Source organism: Lycorma delicatula, chromosome 2, assembly GCF_047948215.1.
Source record: "Lycorma delicatula isolate Av1 chromosome 2, ASM4794821v1, whole genome shotgun sequence".
Classification (NCBI taxonomy): Eukaryota; Metazoa; Arthropoda; class Insecta; order Hemiptera; family Fulgoridae; genus Lycorma; species Lycorma delicatula.
In genome coordinates this window covers 35,739,676-35,760,448 of record NC_134456.1, presented here as the reverse complement: position 1 = coordinate 35,760,448, position 20,773 = coordinate 35,739,676, and the positions used below count along the sequence as shown (strand labels likewise).

General features: G+C 29.9%; 1 protein-coding gene across 7 annotated transcripts in view; it reads right to left on the bottom strand.

Moving 5' to 3' along the window:
- Positions 1–20,773, bottom strand: part of Patronin (calmodulin-regulated spectrin-associated protein patronin) — a 444,149-nt gene that overhangs the window by 100,375 nt on the left and 323,001 nt on the right. For all 7 annotated transcript variants that reach the window (XM_075358663.1, XM_075358666.1, XM_075358669.1 and 4 more), the window contains 2 exons: positions 11,922–11,997; positions 7,444–7,651 (listed from right to left, as the gene is read on the bottom strand). In XM_075358663.1, coding sequence (XP_075214778.1) covers positions 7,444–7,651; positions 11,922–11,997 — 284 coding nt within the window. The remainder of the gene's footprint in view (positions 1–7,443; positions 7,652–11,921; positions 11,998–20,773) is intronic.

Below are 20,773 nucleotides of genomic sequence, written 5' to 3'. Positions count from 1 at the left end.
ATGTACATGACGAAAACGTTGTGAAAGTGGGTGCACAACTGGTCAAACTGTGAATTCTGAATTTTATTTGGAAGTAATGAAACACCCGATGCATTACATTCATCGAATTCGGCCCAAGTACCAGGATCCCGGCAGTTGGAATCACCTGTCCTATTCACCTGACTTGGCTCCAGCAGACCTTTTTGTTCCCAAAACTCAAGTTAAAGATGAAAGCCACTTTTTCGACAACTTTCTGGCCATCCAAAGGGCTTGCACAGAGCAGTTGAAGGCAATCCCACAAAGTGATTTCTCCAGAGCATTTGACGGGTTCTACTGGGGCTGCAACAAGTTTATAACTAGGGGAGGGTTCTATATAGAGAGCTGATGTGAGTAAATTCATTTAATCTGTATTTTTAATTAATTTAGTTCAGGAACTTTTCAGACATACTGTGTATGAGTATAAAAGTTAAATAATGCCACAGCCTCAAAATTATAAGATACAAAAATACTTTTTCTCATGTTATATCGAGCCAAATTATTTCACTGCATGCAATCAAATAACAATAATACTCCTGAAAGAAATAATGATATCATGTTTTATTAAGAGACTGTCACATAATCGCTGCACTAATTTTCTATTAAATGATTTCATTTCAATTAATTTGTTTTTTTATCCACAAATGATGTAAGGCTTGCATAATGAAGCTACGATTTACAAAAATGTTTAAACATTCTTGAAATTAACAAATTTTCCAAGATTTATTAGTAAAAAAAAATACTTAATAACAGAAAAAGTTTTCCTTATTCATCACTAATATTAAAGAAAGATGTTGGTTATGAAATTAAAAAAAAAAAGAAAAAGTAATTATTATTATCTAGGATTTGGAATTGATTTTCCAGTTACTTTTACAACAAATCAGATAAAATCATTCACAAAGATTTTAACTATTAGTAATTCTATTTTCTGAAAATTTTTGAATGATAATTTTTTTAACATATTATTTCAAAAATTGAATGCCCCTTTTCCTTCATCATCTTTTCTCATATGAATTTCCTTTTTCTGTTGGTATCAGATATGAAGCGTAGGTTATGTAGCACACAAAAAAGAAAAATGCCACTTACTTGCTGCTACCAAACAGCTACATATCAGGATGATCTAATGAGGATAGAAAAGTTATAATCAACAACAAATCAGGATACACCATACTTTACTATTTAGTAATATTTAAAATATTTACAACAAACTTCATCAAAAATACAATTGAACAAAAAAAGATCACTAAAAAACAAGACGTTATATTTTAATTTATAACAAAATTCTACATGAAATAAAAATACTTTTTTTCAATTTAACAATAAACAACAATAATCTATTTATTGAACAAATTAATCTAAAGAACATTTATCTGCAGTATAACAAACTAAAGTATTTTATTTTATTTCACTAATTTTTCTTCATAATATAAGTCCAAATGAGGAACAGTTATCATCATTAAGTGCCATGAGTATCACAGTTAACTATTAAAAGGGAAACCAAAATTAAGTCAGTGCCAGTGACTTAATTCTTATATTTTTTATTTCCAAAAATAATACCCATTAGATTCTCTGAATAATGTGGAACCATCACAATGTACAAAGAAACACTTTAACTCTGTCGCCCAGGATTACAAAATACTTTGGATTTAATTACAATACTGGATGTGATTAGTATACTCATCCTAAAGTCATAATAGGACGAACGGATGTCATACGTAACCATGTCAAGTAAATTAATATAAGGTAAATATTTGAGCATCATACCCCAGGTGAGCTGGGATGTGTTGCTCAAATGGGTTAGTGAAACTGCCTCCTGAGCCACTGCTGTTTTACTTATCTGGTAGCACAGCAGATACCAAACATTTGCGCAAAAATGTAAGGTGAAACAATTCCAGCTTTCAAACGACATTGTTTGTAGCATCATCTGTAGTGTAAAAATATGATTTTATGCTTACTTTTAAGGTTCAAGCCCAAATTTGCCACAAAATTGTTTAAGACAGCATGAGAAAGGATGACTAATACAAGTAAACCTATTGACAAGCAAGAGGCCATCCAGTGAACATAAATGACACTTCAACACATCAATAATTAACGATACAGCCATAGGCCACACTTATTGTTGATCAGAAACAGTAAGATCGTCATTGACATAATTATTCAGACGGAGCAAATATTTTCTGCAGATTCCAGAAACTTACCACGCGATGATCTGCAATATCCTCTTACCTTCTGAGAAGGCAAGAATGGTTAACACTTTCCCAGAATTGGAAACAATAGAATGAACCTCAAAACAAACATACAAGTTTACTTATGAGTAGAGCATTACTTAACTGTAGAGCATTTTGCACATTTTCTATTACCTGGAAATGGAGAATTTCCTGTAAACTCCACTACCAGTTTAATTTCATTTCCCTCAAATTTCTGCAACATGGTCTCTTAACTTGATGAACTTATAATAAAAGATTTCTGAATATACACAAAAATTACAATTGGCATCGACGGCTGTGTAAAAGCGCCATTTGAGCTCCCAAAAACAACAGCATTAAATATGTCAATGATCTCATACAAGATACGAGGTTCGGCTATAAAATAACAAGACTACTACTGTAAAATATTTAATTTTAAATTTATACATATTTAGTTATTATCACTTTCAATATTCACCCCTCCTCTATCCCTACAATGCTCCATGTGAATTTTCCACTGTTTGAAACAATGCTGAAAATTTTCTTTGGTGAGCTCTTTCATGATACGTACTGCTTTTTCTTTCACAGCTTCAACGGTCTGAAATCTTGTTCCTTTTAATGCAAATTTGACCTTGGGGAACAGATAAGTCACATGGTGTCATGTCAGGCGAATAAGGTGAATGGTCTAATACTGGGATGTTATACTTGGCAAGAAACTAAGAAAACTCGGCTAGAAAAAATTGTTCTTCCACAATTCAGGTCACTTTTTTCTTATACTTTCACTGAGTAAAGCAAGGACCTTGAATAAAGACAAAAATAATTAACCGATGGTCAGATTGGATCAGATTACAAATTTTTTCAATATTTTTATCCGTTTTTGACATGGAAACCGACCCAGGCGAACATAGTCTTCAACGTTTTCTTGGCCATCTTGGAAACACTTAAAAACCACTCAAAAACCAGTGCACATAATAAACATTCGTGGTCATATACCTTTTTAAAAGATAAGTTTCAGCAACAGTTTTTCCAAGTTTCATATGAAATTTTACGACAATTCTTTGCTCTAATGAAACACTTACCATTTTTTCGGCAAAACAAAAAAACAGATGTTATCCACACGAAGGTCAAACTAATATGTCTACAGAAACTGGAGTGGCAACAATAAAAAGAGAAGGCTTCACACTATACAGCTGTTGGTTCTATGAGTTTGGCACATGCACAGTTCTTCTGGAGCAGCATTAGTCTTGTTATTTAATAGCCATACCTTGTATGCTTCCTAGCAACCCTACTACCTATTCACCCATTGATCCAGTAGTAGATACTGAACAAGTTGTTTATTACTCTACAAAGTGTTTAAATTCACTGGAATCCTGGAAACACCACCACACAAGCTGACTTTAAAAAAAGAACTTTAAAAAATAGAATCATTCTATTACATAACATTGACTTGCCAAAAGGTACACAATAGAAAAAGATTCATCATAAAGAATCGGCTGCCCAAAGTAAATAGTAGCCACAATCATTATGGGGAATGCTGCAGTTGAAGATGTATTTATCCCTCGCATTCTGTTGATACCCAGTGACACAAATATGCCTTTTGAGTTTAAACTATTGCAGTTTTCAATCCAGCCTGCATTCATTTAAGAGTATAAAAAAGGCACAAAAGCAATAACTTTGTGTGGCAAGCATTAACTTGGAAAGTTCATGTTTTTTACATGGATAAATTATATGCAGCTTGCTCAAGAGTCAGCATGCCAAATAATTTATTTGTTTGTGCTCCTACTGGACAAACAAAAAACATAGTACACTACTAAGCTTTACAGTAAAAGCTTTGAGATACGAGGGTGAATCAGATTTAAACAGTAATTATGCTATTCTATGCAGCAAGTAGTTCTGAACTGGCTGGCGAAGTGGGGGTTAATGTTCAGTGTGTTAGAGAGGGGGGAACCAGCTTGGTTAGCTTCTCCACTCCGTTCTGTCGTCAGTACACCAATGAGTGAGCAAGGAGTTCTGTCATCTGTTGCACAACGTATAATCATAAAGTTTTTAACTAATGAAGACATTATACCCGTGGAAATTTTAACTTTAAAGGTGCATGGAAAAAGCCAAGTAATACTACAAGGTATCAGTCAGATTATACCACGGTTAAACAAAGATTTAGAAATCAACTTGTCGACTACAAAGAATACCCAGGATCAGACACTGACAACGACCATAATTTAGTGATAATGAAATGTAGATTGAGATTTAAAAACCTGAAGAAAAGGTGTCAGATGAATCGGTAGAATTTAGAGAAGCTTGAGGAAGAGGAGGTAAAGAAGATTTTTGAGGAAGACATTGAAAGAGGTCTAAGTAAAAAAGATAATGTAGAAAATATAGAAGAAGAATGGGATAATGTTAAAAAGGAAATTCTTAAACCAGCAGAAGCGAACTTAGGGGGAACAAAGAGAACTGGTAAAAAATCTTGCATATCAGAGGATGTATTGCAGCTGATGGATGAATGTAGAAAGTATATGAAGGAATCAATAATGAAGAAGGTAAAAGGAACTATTGATAATCAAGAAATACTATAAACAGGAAGTGCAAATTAGCGAAAGAGTGGATTAAAGAAAAGTGTTCAGAGGTGAAAAGTAAAATGATCATTGATAAAATAGATGGAGCATGCAGGAAAGTTAAAAAGAATTTTGTGGTAGATAAGTTAAATGTGTTAAATAAAGATGGTACACAGATTTATAATACAAAATAAAAAGTCAATGGGTGGGTGGAATATACTGAAGAGTTATATGGAGGAAATAAATTAGAAACTGGTGTTGTAGAGCAAGAAGAAGAAGTCAAAGAGCATGAAAAGGGAGATAATACAATACTAAGATCTGAATTTAATAGAGCATTAAAAGATTTGAATGGCAGGAAGGCTCCTGGGATAGATGGGATACCTGCAGAATTACTGCTCAGTGTAGGTGAGGAAGCGATTATGTAGATTATATTAAACTGTATGTAATATTTACAAAAAAAAGGAGAAGTTCTGTCAGACTTCAAAGAGTGTTTTACTGTCATGAAAGAAGAAACAGATAAATGTGAATACAGAACAATTAGCTTAACTACACATGCATCAAAAATCTTAACTAGAATTCTGTACACTAGAAGCTTAAACAAGAACTGAGAGGAGAGTGAAAGAAGGGTTAGGAGAAGATCAATTTGGTTTCAGGAAAAGTAAAGGGATAAGGGAAGCAATTTTAACACTCAGATTAATAGCAGAAGGAAGATTAAAGAAAAACAAACCAACATACATGGTACTTATAGACTTAGAAGAATTTTGTTATTTGGGAAGTAGAATTACTAAAGATGGACAAAACAGGAGCGATATAAAATGCCAAATAACACAGGCAAAATGAGCTTTCAGTCAGAAATATAATTTACTTACATCAAAAATTAATTTAAACATCAGGAAAACATTTTTGAAAGTATATGTATAGAGCATATGTATATCATGTCATATGGAAATGAAACTTGGACGATCGGAGTACCTGAGAAGAAAAGATTAGAACCTTTAAAATGTGGTGATATAGAATGTAAAAATCAGATGGGTGGATAAAGTGACAAATGAAGAGGTGTTGCGGCACATTGATGAAGAAAGAAGTATTTAGAAAAGTAGAGTTAAAAGAAGAGACAGACTTAAGCCACATATTAAGGCATCCGGCAATGGTCGCTTTGATATTGGAGGGACAGTTAGATGGGAAAAATTGTGCAGGCAGGCAACGTTTGGAATACACAAAAAAAACTGTTAGGGATGTAGGATGTAGAGAGTATACCAAAATGAAACGACTGGCACTAGATAGGGAAACTTCAAGAGGTGCATCAAACCAAATGACTGAAGACAACAAAAAAGGTACAGTTTGGGGATGCTACACTGTCCCAGAACCAAGTGTATATGTGGACAGACAATTTAAGGCCAGATGAGAAAATGTAAAAAACAATAGTCATGATCAATGTACAAGGTCAATTCTCATAGCTGACAACAACTGTGCCATCTGAGAGCTTATTGAAGATGATTGCCAGTTCACTGTTGAAGAAATCATGTCAGAAGTGGGTATCAGCTATGGGAAAATGCAATCCATTATCACTGATCATCTTGGCTTTAGAAAGATTAGTGCTTGATGGGTTCCGAGGTTGTGACCAAAAATCAACAACAGGTCAGGTTGGAGATCTGTGAGAGACTTCTGGATCGATTTTGGCATGAAGGGAATGATTTTTTTGAGGCATAATGTCACATGTAATGAGACATGGGTCCATTACATTTTTCGGAGTCAAAAATGACGATTAAGGAGTGGCGAAGGAAGGATGAGGGTTGCAGAGTGAAGGCCAAAACCCATCTGTCGGCCGGAAAAGTTCTAGTGCAAATTTTCTTTTGACTTACGGGGAGTTTTACTCATTGATTTTCCCCACAATCAACAAATGGTAACTGCAACTTAATATTGCCAGCTGCTACAGTCAACAAAAGCCACCTACCAAAACAAAAGATGGAGTATGCCCATCAGAAATGTCATCTTTCTCCATGACAACGCCAGGCCGCATACCATGATTTTGACAAGGAATAAATTGGGGAAAAAAACATTGGGAAACCCTCGACCACCCTCCCTACAGTCCATATTTGTTCCTCTGTGACTATTTTTTTGTTTGCACCCTTGAAAGAATCACTTGGAGAGGAATGATTCAAAAACAATGAAGATATCAAGAAGCACGTGTGCAATTGGTTGATGACTAATCCTCAAACTTTTTATGATCAAGGAATATTCAAGCTTTCAAATCATTGGCAAAAGTGTGTAGATTGTGCAGAAGACTATATAGAGAAATGATTAAGGTATGAATTGTGTATATTATTAATCAATAAATTTATTTAAAAAAATTTCCATTCATATTTGATCACCCTCGCAAATAAAACTGTTTTTCGTAAATAAAAACTGTGGGGTTACTATATGGGGAGGCCGTACTAACCTCCTCCTCCTCCTCCTCCTCATATATATATATATAAGATTATTATTATTATAATATAATGTATAAGTAGTAAAATATTTAGTAGTAGTAATATATTTTCAAAATATATATATAAGAAATAGAAATGTTCAAATGAAGCCTCCTTACTGTACTCTGCACAAAGCCCAGGCAATGCAGGCAACCCAGCCAGTAATCAATAAATTTAAATGGGGCAAACTAAATTAAATATAATTATATTAGTAAAATATACCTGTGAATCATCAGATAAGGAGTTCCGACGAGATCGTCGACCAGCATAAGAACTCCGCCTTGATTCCTCCCAGTTACTAGGTTTACCAGCTGCTTCAGCTTTTACTGATCTAACAGGAGTAGAATTTCCACTATTACTTTCTTGATGTACTACTGAACTTAATGTAGGCACTCCTTTACCTCTATGAACTACAAACTGTTCATCACCTCTGTAATAAAAATCATATATATTATGATAATAAATCAATAACATCTATGGATATAGTTAATGTTATTATTAATTGTTACCATATAAAAAGATGTCTTTTGTTCAGTTCCCAAAAACCACCAAAACGATCACACCCTATTGTTATGAAATGTTAACTGTTGTTTTCTTATGACCCCCAGAATGTTTATCACAGTTCAAACCTCACCAATCTCACTATTATATAAATGATAAATAAAAAAATCATATAAATAAATGAGAACTTCTTTTGGTAAATTTAATTTTGTCTATATTGATAGATATTGCCTACCTCAATTTTTATTGACAATAAAAATAATGATTAAATGACATAGACAATGATCTATGTCATTGTCTATGTCAATATGGACTTTCAGAAAATTATTATCTGATTTACTAAATATAATGTCATAGTCTATAAAATATAAATTTGTATAATTATTGTATTATGCATAAAAACAAATTAGTTTGATAATGAAATTAAAAGGAATGAATTTACATATTTAACAAAACTTAGTATGAGGAACACTGAATTTTGTTATCAGTATAGACTTCTTCAGAAAGTTATTATGCACTGAATATGTCATATTCTAATCTGCCGGCAACCTGCGAGAACTCATCCTCACATAAGCAGAGGACTCTATAGATTTCTATATACTAAACTAAAAAAAATTATATCAGGATAAGTCATACACATAATTGGCATAGATTTGACTTTCAATTTGGTAATAATATTTTCATGACACCTAGGTCGGAGAGACGGCAGATAAAAAGAACTTCTACAGCTTCTAGAATTTATGAATGTAGTCAACATGCATCTAAGCCAGAGCATTTTCAGACTTGTACAGCATTGTATACTATCGGCTCAAAATCACAATAACCTTTGAAAAATATCTGGAATTTCAAATCAGTTTTTGATTATCACCCTGAAATCAGCTCCATGAATTTGAAAGATATTCAAATTGATAAGATGATTAAAATATGCAATGGCTGCAATGTCAAAAAACGGAATGATGAAACTCCTAGACTTTGCTGTGTTAAGCAATTTCAATATCCTCCTGATTTCAGTAAAAATTTAACTTTGTGAAAAAAGTTTTTATCTGAACATTTTATTTTAACTGGTAAGTTGTGAATAGCAATAACTTTAGAGATCAACAGCCCACACATAATTACTTAAAAAAGAAAACTATTTTCAATTTTTGAAGTTCTGCACGCATATAGTGGGGCTAAACCTGTGACAGGGATTGTTAGTATTATCGATAAACCCCATTACTGATAGCTTTCAACAAGATCTTGGTTAGTTGCATATAATGTGATAAAACAGATTTAAAAAAGTAATAACTACTATGATAATATTATTACTTCTTATAACATATTAATTTACTTGAATTAATAATTACTTGAACTATTTATGCTAACTATTTTAGGCTAACCTAGTCAGATTTATAGCATTTGAAGGCCATATTACTTTGGTTATTGAAGTTAGATTAAAGAAGAGCAATACCTAAGATAGCATGAACAATGATTACACTTGCAGCCTGTTAAGAGGCAGTATATTCTTGAAGGATAAATATATATAAATTAATATTTATGAATGTAAAAATACGCTTCAATACTACTTTATTCATGTTGAGAGAATTAACAAATAATTTATCTTCAAGTTACATCATTTCAACTGTGGTCGAAGAAGTTTATTTTATTTTTATTTTAGATTATATGTACTTAATAATATAATATTACAGAAGATGAATTAATAAAGAATTACTGAATTACTGTAGATGGACTCTTAAGCACTCTAAACAAGCGATCATACTCTTTGTGTATGTATATTATATATGTACAAACATAAAAAAACAACTTATGTATACTACTAAGAATTGTTTTATTTCATAATGATTAGTTCAATTTTATCTGTTTATATATTTATGCACTGCTTTGAGAAATGAAAAATGTTTATCCCTCTCTTTCATAAATGTACCGATATAAAAATCCATACATGCATACATGTTTGCTGTGTAAGCATGCAGTAATCTATATCATTTTTCCAAACATATTTTTTTTCTTTAGTACTTGGTTTCCATGTAATCTAATCAAATAAAAATTCAGGAGATTTTTCAAAACCAATTTATTAAATTCTAAATGTTAATGCTCTTCTTTTTTTCATAATTAAATAACGCGTTATGTTAATACATGAAGCAGTACTGGACAAAAGTACAAATATATCATAAAAAAATCACTAATCTAGTAGCATCTAAAAGCACCAATAATAGGATTTTTTTTACTTATAATGACTACATATGAATAACAAAGGAAAACATACTCATCAGAGTACAAGAGGACATCTTTCCTCATTTAAAAAAAAATAATACGTACTGAACATTTCAAAACCATAACTGCACAAATTTTACACTGGAGACTTCTTATAAAACAATTTACATCAAGAAATTTGAATCACTTCTTCTCTTACTTCTACACATAGAATGTGTCATAAATAAAATATAGTAATACCCTGAACATTCGCACAGGTGGGACCGAGCGATAACCATGTAAGTCAAGGTACAATTTTGCATATAAATACATACAAATTATGTTAAATTGGGATCAGAGACTAAAGAAAACAATAATTTAGAGCCTGTAGCTCACATGATTTACAAGTGGAGATCAGGGTCGGTTTTGATCTGGGACGAACAGGAAGTGAGAAAAATTAGAAAAAGTTATCCCCCTTATATTTTTCTCTGTGAGGACAGAATATTTTCCGTGCTTGAGACATCGATACGCCGACTCACCCCCTCACTGTCAAAACAGACTTGTGAGAAGCATCATCGTGGTCTTCTCCGTGCTAAGCAACATCTTATGTTGATGACCCTTTAAAGAACATAGGTGCTGCAACAAGACAACAACCAACCCCCTACGCATGGCGATCTCGCCAAGTTCAATATGCGCAATGTAAGCACCCTATGTAAAATCTTAGATCATACAGTGCTTACAACAAATGGATTGCATTATGGATTGCAAAAATGTGAACTGAAGTTATTTTGATGTAGAAGGCTTCATAAAATCAAACAAAGTCATCTTGACGGATCAATGATTTTTTCTTCTCGTGCAAAATCTCCTTGTAGTAAGCTAATAGTTTTTTTATTACTTATTGTAGCAGAAATGCACTCTTTGTTGGATTTATGTTTTCCAAAATTTATAACCCTTTTTCAATTGAACTGAGGCCTTCTGTCAAGTTTCCGATCACCATTTGATCTTCAATTGAACTGGATCTAAAGAATTAGATTTATCAATGTCTTGTTCTTGCTCATGCATTTCTATGGGCTCATCAGTTGTCAGCTCCTGATTGTGTGAATCCAGCAGTTCTTGAATGTCATCATTATCCAACTCTAAATTTACATACCATGATGTTTATGAATAATGCTTGAATTCAAAGACTGAGCATTTTTCACAGCTTCAAGAATTTTTTCTTTACCTTTTGTAATTGTTCTGACCGTCGATTCTGGTAGATCAAACTTCTTTGCCAATTCACAAATTTTTATTTTTACATCGAAGTCTTTGATAATGATAAGTTTACATTCTAAAGATAATGTTTTTCTTTTCTTGTTTGATGTAAAAGAATCAGTTCTACTTCATTTGGATGACATAGTAGAGTCTATCAAGTCTCCGTAGATATAACGAACACACAATATAAAAAAATCAAACAACAACGAACACACAAAATAATTTGTAGCTATGCACTGACTCCGCAACATGTCCTACTATGTCGTAAGGTGAACTGAACAGAACACTAGTGCGTGCAAAGTGGGAAATTTTGTTTGAATCGGAAGATTAAAAAATTGTGTAACTCTGGATCCGCAAAGTTGGGGTACTGTACTATGAAAATATACTAATTTTTCAGGAAGATGGATATATATATGATTTTTGCCATGTTCAATTCGATACACTAAGATTTATGCATATATATACACTAGTATTTTATATTACGGGTGCAATTAGGCATAGATACAAAATAGTTATAAAAAATACAGAAGGATTTAAAAATCACATTCTCAAACATTACTCAAATTAATAGTAATCATAAAACATACTTTCTCTTTAAATACACAATTTAAGTTAAACATACAATTTCTGTAATAAGAAACTGCTAAACAATTCTCTGATCTATTATTAGCTCTTTTAACAACCATCATTCAGTTTCAATAAATCTATTAATAAACTAGAATTAACAAAAAACTTAATTCATCAATTATTGCTATTACCGTATTTCAGACTGTATATCTGATTGATGAATACTATGCGATTTTTTCAGACTGCCACCAGATACAATGGGTGAACCTGCAATAAATTAAAAATATACTTAGTATATTTTATATTAGTGATATAATTAAATAATAGGATAAAATCATAAATAGATAACAAAAATAGAAATAAAAAATAAAAAAGTGATACATAAATTAATCTCATAAAAAACAGAAAAAAATTTCATAAATTTTCACAACCCTTTTAACATCAAATGAAGCAAATAATCATAACAAAATTAATAAGCAAATTACTCATTTAATAAATATTTATTCATTCATCACTTAATTTCTATAAATGTCAAACTAAAGTAAAACTTATGACTGAAAACTTTACTATTTTAGTTAGTTACTAATTAAGAAAACGTAGGTTGTTTAAAAAATAATAATAATTAGCAAAAAAAAAAAAAAAATGAATAAACTATTATATTAGTTGAAGGAATACTCTAAAATAAATTAATAAATCGACCCTAATTTAAAAAAAATCTATATTTAACCTGAAACTTTAAATTATGCAATGTTATTAATTTTAGTAAAGAATTAAATAACATAAAAAACTATTTTAAACACAGAAATTACAGAGTTCTCTCAGAATTTATTGTTAGTAAAAACTAATTTGAAAAATATCAAATTCTGAAAAAACAATCAAACTAACTCTTGAGTTTACATATACAAAGGTTATGATAAAACAGAATTGTTTTAAAACTTAAACCTAGATATGGCAAAACTTATGGTTTTCAAAATATCAGTATTAACTAGAGATTCTTTATTGATTATATATGTTATGCTCTTCTCTTTGGTTCATCTTCTTTTTAACTAAGTCATATTCATGAATATAATCAGAAAAAATACACTTCAGACTTGCTTCTGGTTGCAAATTTTGCCAACATTTGTAACCATTTATCCAAATGGAAAACAACATTCATGTGTTTAAAAAACTAGTTTACTATTAATTACACAAATATTAAAAATCAATATTATAAATAGTATCATTTCATTTCAAAAACAGTAAAAACCATCTATGACAAGAAATGTGGAAATTCTACTCAAAAAGATTACATTATTCATCATTATTTCATTGCAATAAATGAAAATAATACATGTCTGAGGAAAAAATAAAACTGCAGAATGTATAATTTTTAATTATAATTTTAAAAAAAAGATTCAGTAAATAAAAATATTCAACAAAGTGTACCTATAAATAGAAATAAACAGACTTTAGAGGACCTCATCTTTTGTAAGATTTTCTCTATTCTGTGAAACACTCATGAATAAGAAAAAGTCTGTGAATTTGTTTTATCATTTACAGGAGATAAACATATCACTTCAAGGGTTAACATGGAATAAATAAAATTTATTTAAATAATTTTACCAATTAAAAAGATAGAAAAGAATCTAAGTAAAATAAGAAGCAGCAGCAATACTTTGTTGCGTACAATAAAAGATTAACCTCAATTTTAGAATCTCACATCTAATTGATGCAAAGTTAAAAAAAAGTTAACATAGAGATTGTTTAAATGTGTTCTTTTTCTGAATTGATTTATGCATAATTTTTTATAACACTTATTTAGGAACTTTATAGCTTCTATTTACATCTTTTCAGTACATTTTTCAAGCTAAAAAGTTTTGAGAAGATATCATACATATAATATCCAACATAAAAAAATGATCTTCATAGTAGTAATATTACAGCAAGGTTTAGCCTTGAAATGTAACAGATTAAATAGTTATAGTAGCATAAAAAACAAAAAATCCATTTCAAAAACACTTAGCTAAATATAAATAATTCACATTTTGGCATCTTTGCAAGTAAAAAAATTCTTTAAGTAATGTAAGACTTGAAGATTTTTTCATAATTATATGTAAAACATTAAATAGAATAATTTACTCATTTTATACAATGAATTATTTTATTTGTAATATTTTTTTAGACAAGGAGACTGACACAGAACCCTTTTATAAACTCATGAACTGTTCAGATGTATACTATGCGTATACACATAATTTTTTTTTAATTTTTCAAATAAGGCAAGAAGACTTATTACATAATTATAGGCATTTACTTGTTTATTATGTTTACTCAATTATTAAATTATTCACACTTCCACAGAATAGATTATCTACTTTTAATAAGAAAACAGTATAAAATTCAATGTTAGCAATATTGGCACCATAACATGACAGTAAAAATAGTGATCTGGATGTACAAAATAAAAAAAGTAGCTAACAATAAAAGTGTTTACTGCACACAGTAAATACACCAAGTAATTTTAATCGTAATGAAAAAAAATTACTATAGTTGCAATTTCCCTACAACCTAATTATAACTTTAGCAATTTAAAATTTTTTTTATTAAGGAAAATTATACTAGTAGGACAACCAAAGTAGCTTGTTTCACACAGTTTAAAATAAATGTAGTAGTTATACCACCACTATTAAGTCAAATCTGAACCTCCACATGATTCTTAAAAATTCAAACTGCCATGAAAGCTAAGAAAGTCTGACTTTCTCTTAACAGCCCAATAATAGTTATTACTGTGTCAAATAAAAGCAGTTTAAAACAAATGTCAAGACATAAGCTGTGGTATGTATATGATTATTAGATAATTTTTTATGAAAATAAAGCCATTTGTATATAATTACTGAGCAAAAGAATGCATTGTGAGAGAGAGTAATCCATTAGAATCTCACTGTGTTCTTAACGTTAGTACTGAACTCCTAAAATACATCTTGAGTTAATTACACCTGTTTTATAAAAGGAAGCATGCGCACATATGCACATCTTTTTAATAGAGATTGAGTAGCGCAAGCAAATAATTATTAACATTATGTGAATGACCACACACAATAATATTAAGAACAAAAGCAAGTTTGGAGAAAAATAATTTTTAGGAAAAACTGTTATATGTGTCATTCTTTATATGATACACATTTTAAGGTTTCATCAGTACACTACCCAAATTTAACAATTTAAATAAAAATATCTGAATTAAACTTATGGTAAAATAGTAAGCCTATGGTAATTACTGCCACTATGTTACAAAGCAACATAAAAACTTAACTTACAACAGTAATAGTTCTACGAACAATAGTCCAATTTTAAACAAAATGATTTAATGCTAAAATGACAAAAATAACAATGTCTTCTGGTTATAATAAATTTTTTACTTTGACAGTTGATTCCTATACTTAGCATTATTCCTATACTTAGCGTTAATTATTGTGTAAAAAATTACTAAAACAGTACATAAACATGCTCAGGATCTTATTTTATTGAATTTAGTTGGCTGTAATTACCCAAATAAGCCTTTTTAACATAAAATGTTCAGCAAAGAAGTATCAGCTACAAATTGTGATTAGGAATGATTAGGTTGCTATTTTCAAAACAGTCAATTAGTAACAGTTTATCTCAAAAGAATTAATTCTTTTCAAGTTCCAATTTTATAAATTCATATAAAATTTGTTCAGTTGTGAACAAAATACATTGACATGAGTGCAGGCAGACCAAGTTATGTACAATGACCTCAAGACTACTGTGCATTACATGTTTTGTAACATATAATATTTGATACACCTCTTTTATTTAATGGCAAAGAATAATTACAAAACAGCAGGTGTATAGATCGCTCACTTAATTTTAAAACAAAATGAAGAAAGAATTGCCCAATATTTTGAAGTACACTTAATGAAACTGCATTCAAATTCAGTAGGCACTATTAGCTGCCCAAAATAGCATTCTTAAAAGATTATAATAACCTTGTAACATTTTGTCAGTGCTAGCTGGTAAAATATCTGACTGCGCATTTATTTCCCAAAACGTTAAGTAAAAATTACAAATATAAATAGCCTGTGATGAAAATTTTAATTGTTTAGGAACTTATTTTAAAATGAAATATAATTTAATTGTAATATCCCAATTAAATTACCAAAAAACATTAACAGTAACAAGTCAAAAAATGAAATATACAATTCTCATATTTTGATTTAAGAAAAAAATGTAATCATGCATACATTATGAATGCAAACATAACATATAATAGTAGAAAATTGTATATAAATGCAGAAATAAAAAAAGGAAGACATCCATTTAAAAAACTAAAAAGTTAGATTTAACAATATACTCACTCGTACAATAAGTTTTTTTAAAATAAAACATTAAGTTACCATAACACATTAAATTTTAATGTTCTTATCACCTTAAAGTGTTAAAACATATATTTATAATACACAGCAAAATAAAACAAAACTGTACTTTTATATACATAACAGACCATAAACATCATAACAAAACAACAATCACTTTTTAAAAGAAATAAAACAATTAGACATCAAATACATAAGGTTTATAATCGTTAACAAAAAAAAAAATTTTAAACTAACAAAATGAAACAATAAAAAATGTAATAACTTAAATTCAGAGCTGCAGCAGAATAGAAAGCGTGCATATAGACATACGTACACAAACTCAAAATACATACCACTAATTACTAACAAATCCATTCTACACAAATTTATTTAAAAAAATTTCAACACCAGTATAAGTAAAACAAAAATGCTAAAAATAACACATTCAATTACACTAGTATTTGTACAATCTAAGAACTAATTTAGAAATGAATACTTCCTGGCGCAATAAATGTAACAATAAACTTATTCAAACGAATACTGCTAATGATACTTAACCAATTATCAAAATTAATTCTGATAAAGGCTGTTCAGATTGCAAAAAAAAACTTAAGTCAAAAAGATAACACAAATATTTTAATAATCTACAAGTTTTTTTTGCAATATCATAAAATTATTATTTTTTTTTTAATGTGACTACTTTAATCCAATTTTATCGACACTGCATTAAAATGTGACCAGGTAAACTTATAATAAATAAATAATGAATGATCAAAATAAGAATGTTTTAGTCAAATAATTTCAGCCAAAATATGAAGTAGGGACAGTCATCAACCTATTATAATTAAGTTGTAGGAATTGAGTCCTGCATAGAAAATTAACTAAAATTTTAGAGTTTAACAAGGAACATTTTAAAAAAAGCATGATAAATGTATATATATATATATATATATATATATATAAAATAAGAATTACAATGACATGGACCAAGGGCAAAAATTAATAAATTACTTCCATTGCATTACTTAAGTTAAACAATGCTGGGTGCAGTTTCCCTTCAGATGAGTAAGTGTATGCTATTGACATCATTACCATATCAGTAAAAGTTATTTTATCATAGCTAAAACTCAATGTCAAACATAAATCTGAATCAAATTATTTTCTAAAGCAAATTCTTATTTACCTACCTCATTTACTTTATATGAATATTGCAGGAGATACAATATTGTAGTTACAATTTAGAGGGTTATAATTTTCATTATTGCTTTTACAAGTAAAATATAAGTAAAACGTTTGATTTAATGTAATTATATATCATTATTTGTAGTTTATAACTGCGATTGTATAACTAGGTATAAAAATTTAATTATAATTTTAGTTAAATTTGATCACAATTTCAATTTGTAATTTTGATTAGTGTTAATTAATTATAAACTGTATTATAAGGAAGCTAAAGAATGTTTTTGCTTTTGAAACAGTAGTTGACTAAATGACAATGAATCTAATTTACAAACAATTAATAAAGTAATAAAGATCTAAACTATCTGTAACATGCTAAATTATAAGCAATTACAAATGTCTGATATGATGATAGATTCATGTTGTCTGATGTGATGTAAATGTGCAGTAACAGCTATTACGTAAATGTTCTTTTATCTGGCTTTATTCTTCAGAGACTAAAGGAGACTTTCAACTCTACCTGGCAAATGTCATCTGAATAGTACAAATGCAATGGAATTTTCAAACACTTTCACCAATTTAGGTTAGTACACACCACTTAAAAAAAATTTGAGTCTCAAATACTGCATTATTTATTTTTTTAAATAAGTAGTAGAATAAAAATGAAAAACATTGTAGCAATCATTAATTATTTCTACATTATTTTTTTTATATATAATCCTCAGTTTAATTATTGTTATTAAGGAAAGAAAAATGTGGTATTTTTTGCAAATTTTTTTATAATGACAAATGTAAAACATGTACCAAACAGAAATGGATACAAATAAAACAATCAATTTTTAATTAATTAATTAACACCGTATTATCTTAATGTTCATCCAAACATTAAATTTTTTAAAGTATACAAAGTATTTTGTATGATAACATCATATTTTGGTTTATAATCAACACAAAGAAAATTTTTATTAACAACATTGTGCTTAAGAGAATTCTAGAAACTATAGCAGAATCAATTCTTTTTCAAAGAGAATTGCCGCTAGTATATAAGTTAAATTTTTTTTCTTTTTGTTTAACCTCCAGGTCCACTGTTAGGTATTGCTTCAGAGGATAAGATGAATGATGTGTAGCCCGTGTGAAAATTCTATGCCTGACCAGGATTCAAACCCAGAACCTCTGGATGAAAGGCCAAGAAGCTACTGCTCACGCCACAGAGACCGGCATATAAGATGTATTGCAGGTAAATAACCTGCATTACAGGTTCAGAGATTCTTTTTAAAAAAGAATTGCTGATCCTGTTGTATAAGAATAAAGTCCACAATTTTACAAAGATGGCCCCAAAAACTGTTATAATTTTTTACTTTATGTTGTATATAACCTATTGTACGTGATGTAATTTAAGAATAGTTATTTACAATAATAGCTTATTTCTTAATTTTTTAGTTTATACTAACAGTCATAAAAGTATTTCAAAAATTCAGAAAATGTTAAAATTCTTAGTTATTTCAAGATAAGTAAATTAAAATAAATTTATTAATAAGTGAGAAATCAGTTTATAATTTAAATATTTATTTGCTTTATGAAATGGAGTTAATAATGTATAGTGTTTATAAAAAAAAATCCTTGGTTTCAAGTATTATTCAAACAGCATTATTAAAGTATTACTCACATGAGGATATATTCTGAAAGGGTAGATTCTGAAGTTTTTTTGGTGTTTAAAACTTTGATGAGCACCATTCGTTGGTAATGGTGCACATATGATGGGTAATCCAACTCTTCCCACTAACTTGCAGTCATGTCGGGTTTAATGTATGCTACTGCAGCAAAAATTCTCTCACACAGGTGGTTGATGTCATGAATTTTTTCTGAATAAACAGTGTTTTTCACATGCCCCCACAAAAATAAATGTAGTGACGTCAGGGAAATGTAGTCTGGGCTCCTTGGTGGCTGTGCAATCAGCCTTCCTCTTCCTTTTCCAATCCCCCTGTTCTGAAACTAAATATTTAATGCAGCATGGACATGGTTGCTGTATTGTGGCAGAGCGCCATGTAGCAATAAAAAATTAATCCTCTCTCTTCTTCAGTATTGTCAATCTGTGAAAAGATGTAAAGTCTGAGCATATCACAGAAAATATCCCCATTAAGTGTGCTTTCTACAAAAATGAACGGGGCCCACGATACAATTATTCATTAGTCCACACTAAACACTGACTTTGGGAGAGTCATGATGATGTTCAATAATTTCATGTGGTGGCTCTGATACCCAAATCCTGCAATTGTGTTCATTTACTGACTTATAATGTGGAATGTCACCTCATCTGAAAACATGACATGACAGTCCTTTTTTTCATCAATGTTATTAAGAATTAAAGCTGCAAACTCCAATCTTTTCACTTTGCCACTGGTTTTGATTTCATGGTGTTGTATCTTATATGGACTTAGCCTAAGCCTCTTACTCACCACTTCGTACACTGTAGATTTCGATATTCCTAACTCTAAACTGCGCCTTGCTAATGACTTTTCAGGCTACGTGTACAAAATGTTCAGATCCATTCCACATTTTATTCAGATATGGATGGTCTGCCTAGTGACTTCCCCTTTAAGGCACTGCCTTTTTCCTTAAACTGATTAAACCACTCGAGCGAGTATTGTTTTATTTTTAGGCATGGCACCGCCATATTCCTCTCAATTACTCTAAACTGTGATAACTGATTTTGTTTCAATAAATCAAATCACACACTGAGCTTTCTGCTGCGATGTCATCATGACAAAGTGAGACTGCCAACCAGATACACAGTGAAGGTTACACAGCAGAGTCAACCACGATGAATATATTTGATGAAAATTTAATTTATAATGAACATAAATATGAAAACAAGATGCTTTTAACCTATTTCATTATGATTTTTTGGAACCAAGGAATTCTTTTATAAACACCCCATATTTACAGTTATTTATAAAAATTAAAAGAAGTTTTTTGTTAACATTCCATTACATTCAATCAATATATGGTTATTGATTTCAATCTTCTGTTATTAAGCAATGATATTGATTTAAATCAATGATGGGTATTTTATAAAATAAGCCATCCAAACTACATCAACAGAAGTTCAGATAAAAAAAAATACAGACATATACAGAATAAATGTGACACATATTATATATTGTGTTGGTTATCTTTTATGATTTTTTAATTTTTGCTGTTCAGAGAAACAAATAGTGTCTACTCTAAATATCCTATTAATTACTAAAAAAAAAAGCTGTAAAATATTTGAAAAGTCAGAGAATATGGTTTTAATAGATATCAAAAAGGGTCATACAGCAATTTACACAGTCGAAGCGGTAATGTTTTATAGTGAAGCTGATCCTTTTTTTTAAATACAATTTTACCCCCTTAAAAACTCTATTACAAGGTTCCAGCTTCCATTTATATTTATTTTTAAAATACCACAATCAAATCCATGTTATTCTACAAATTTTAACCAATCAGCATGAGATAACTACATACTCTGG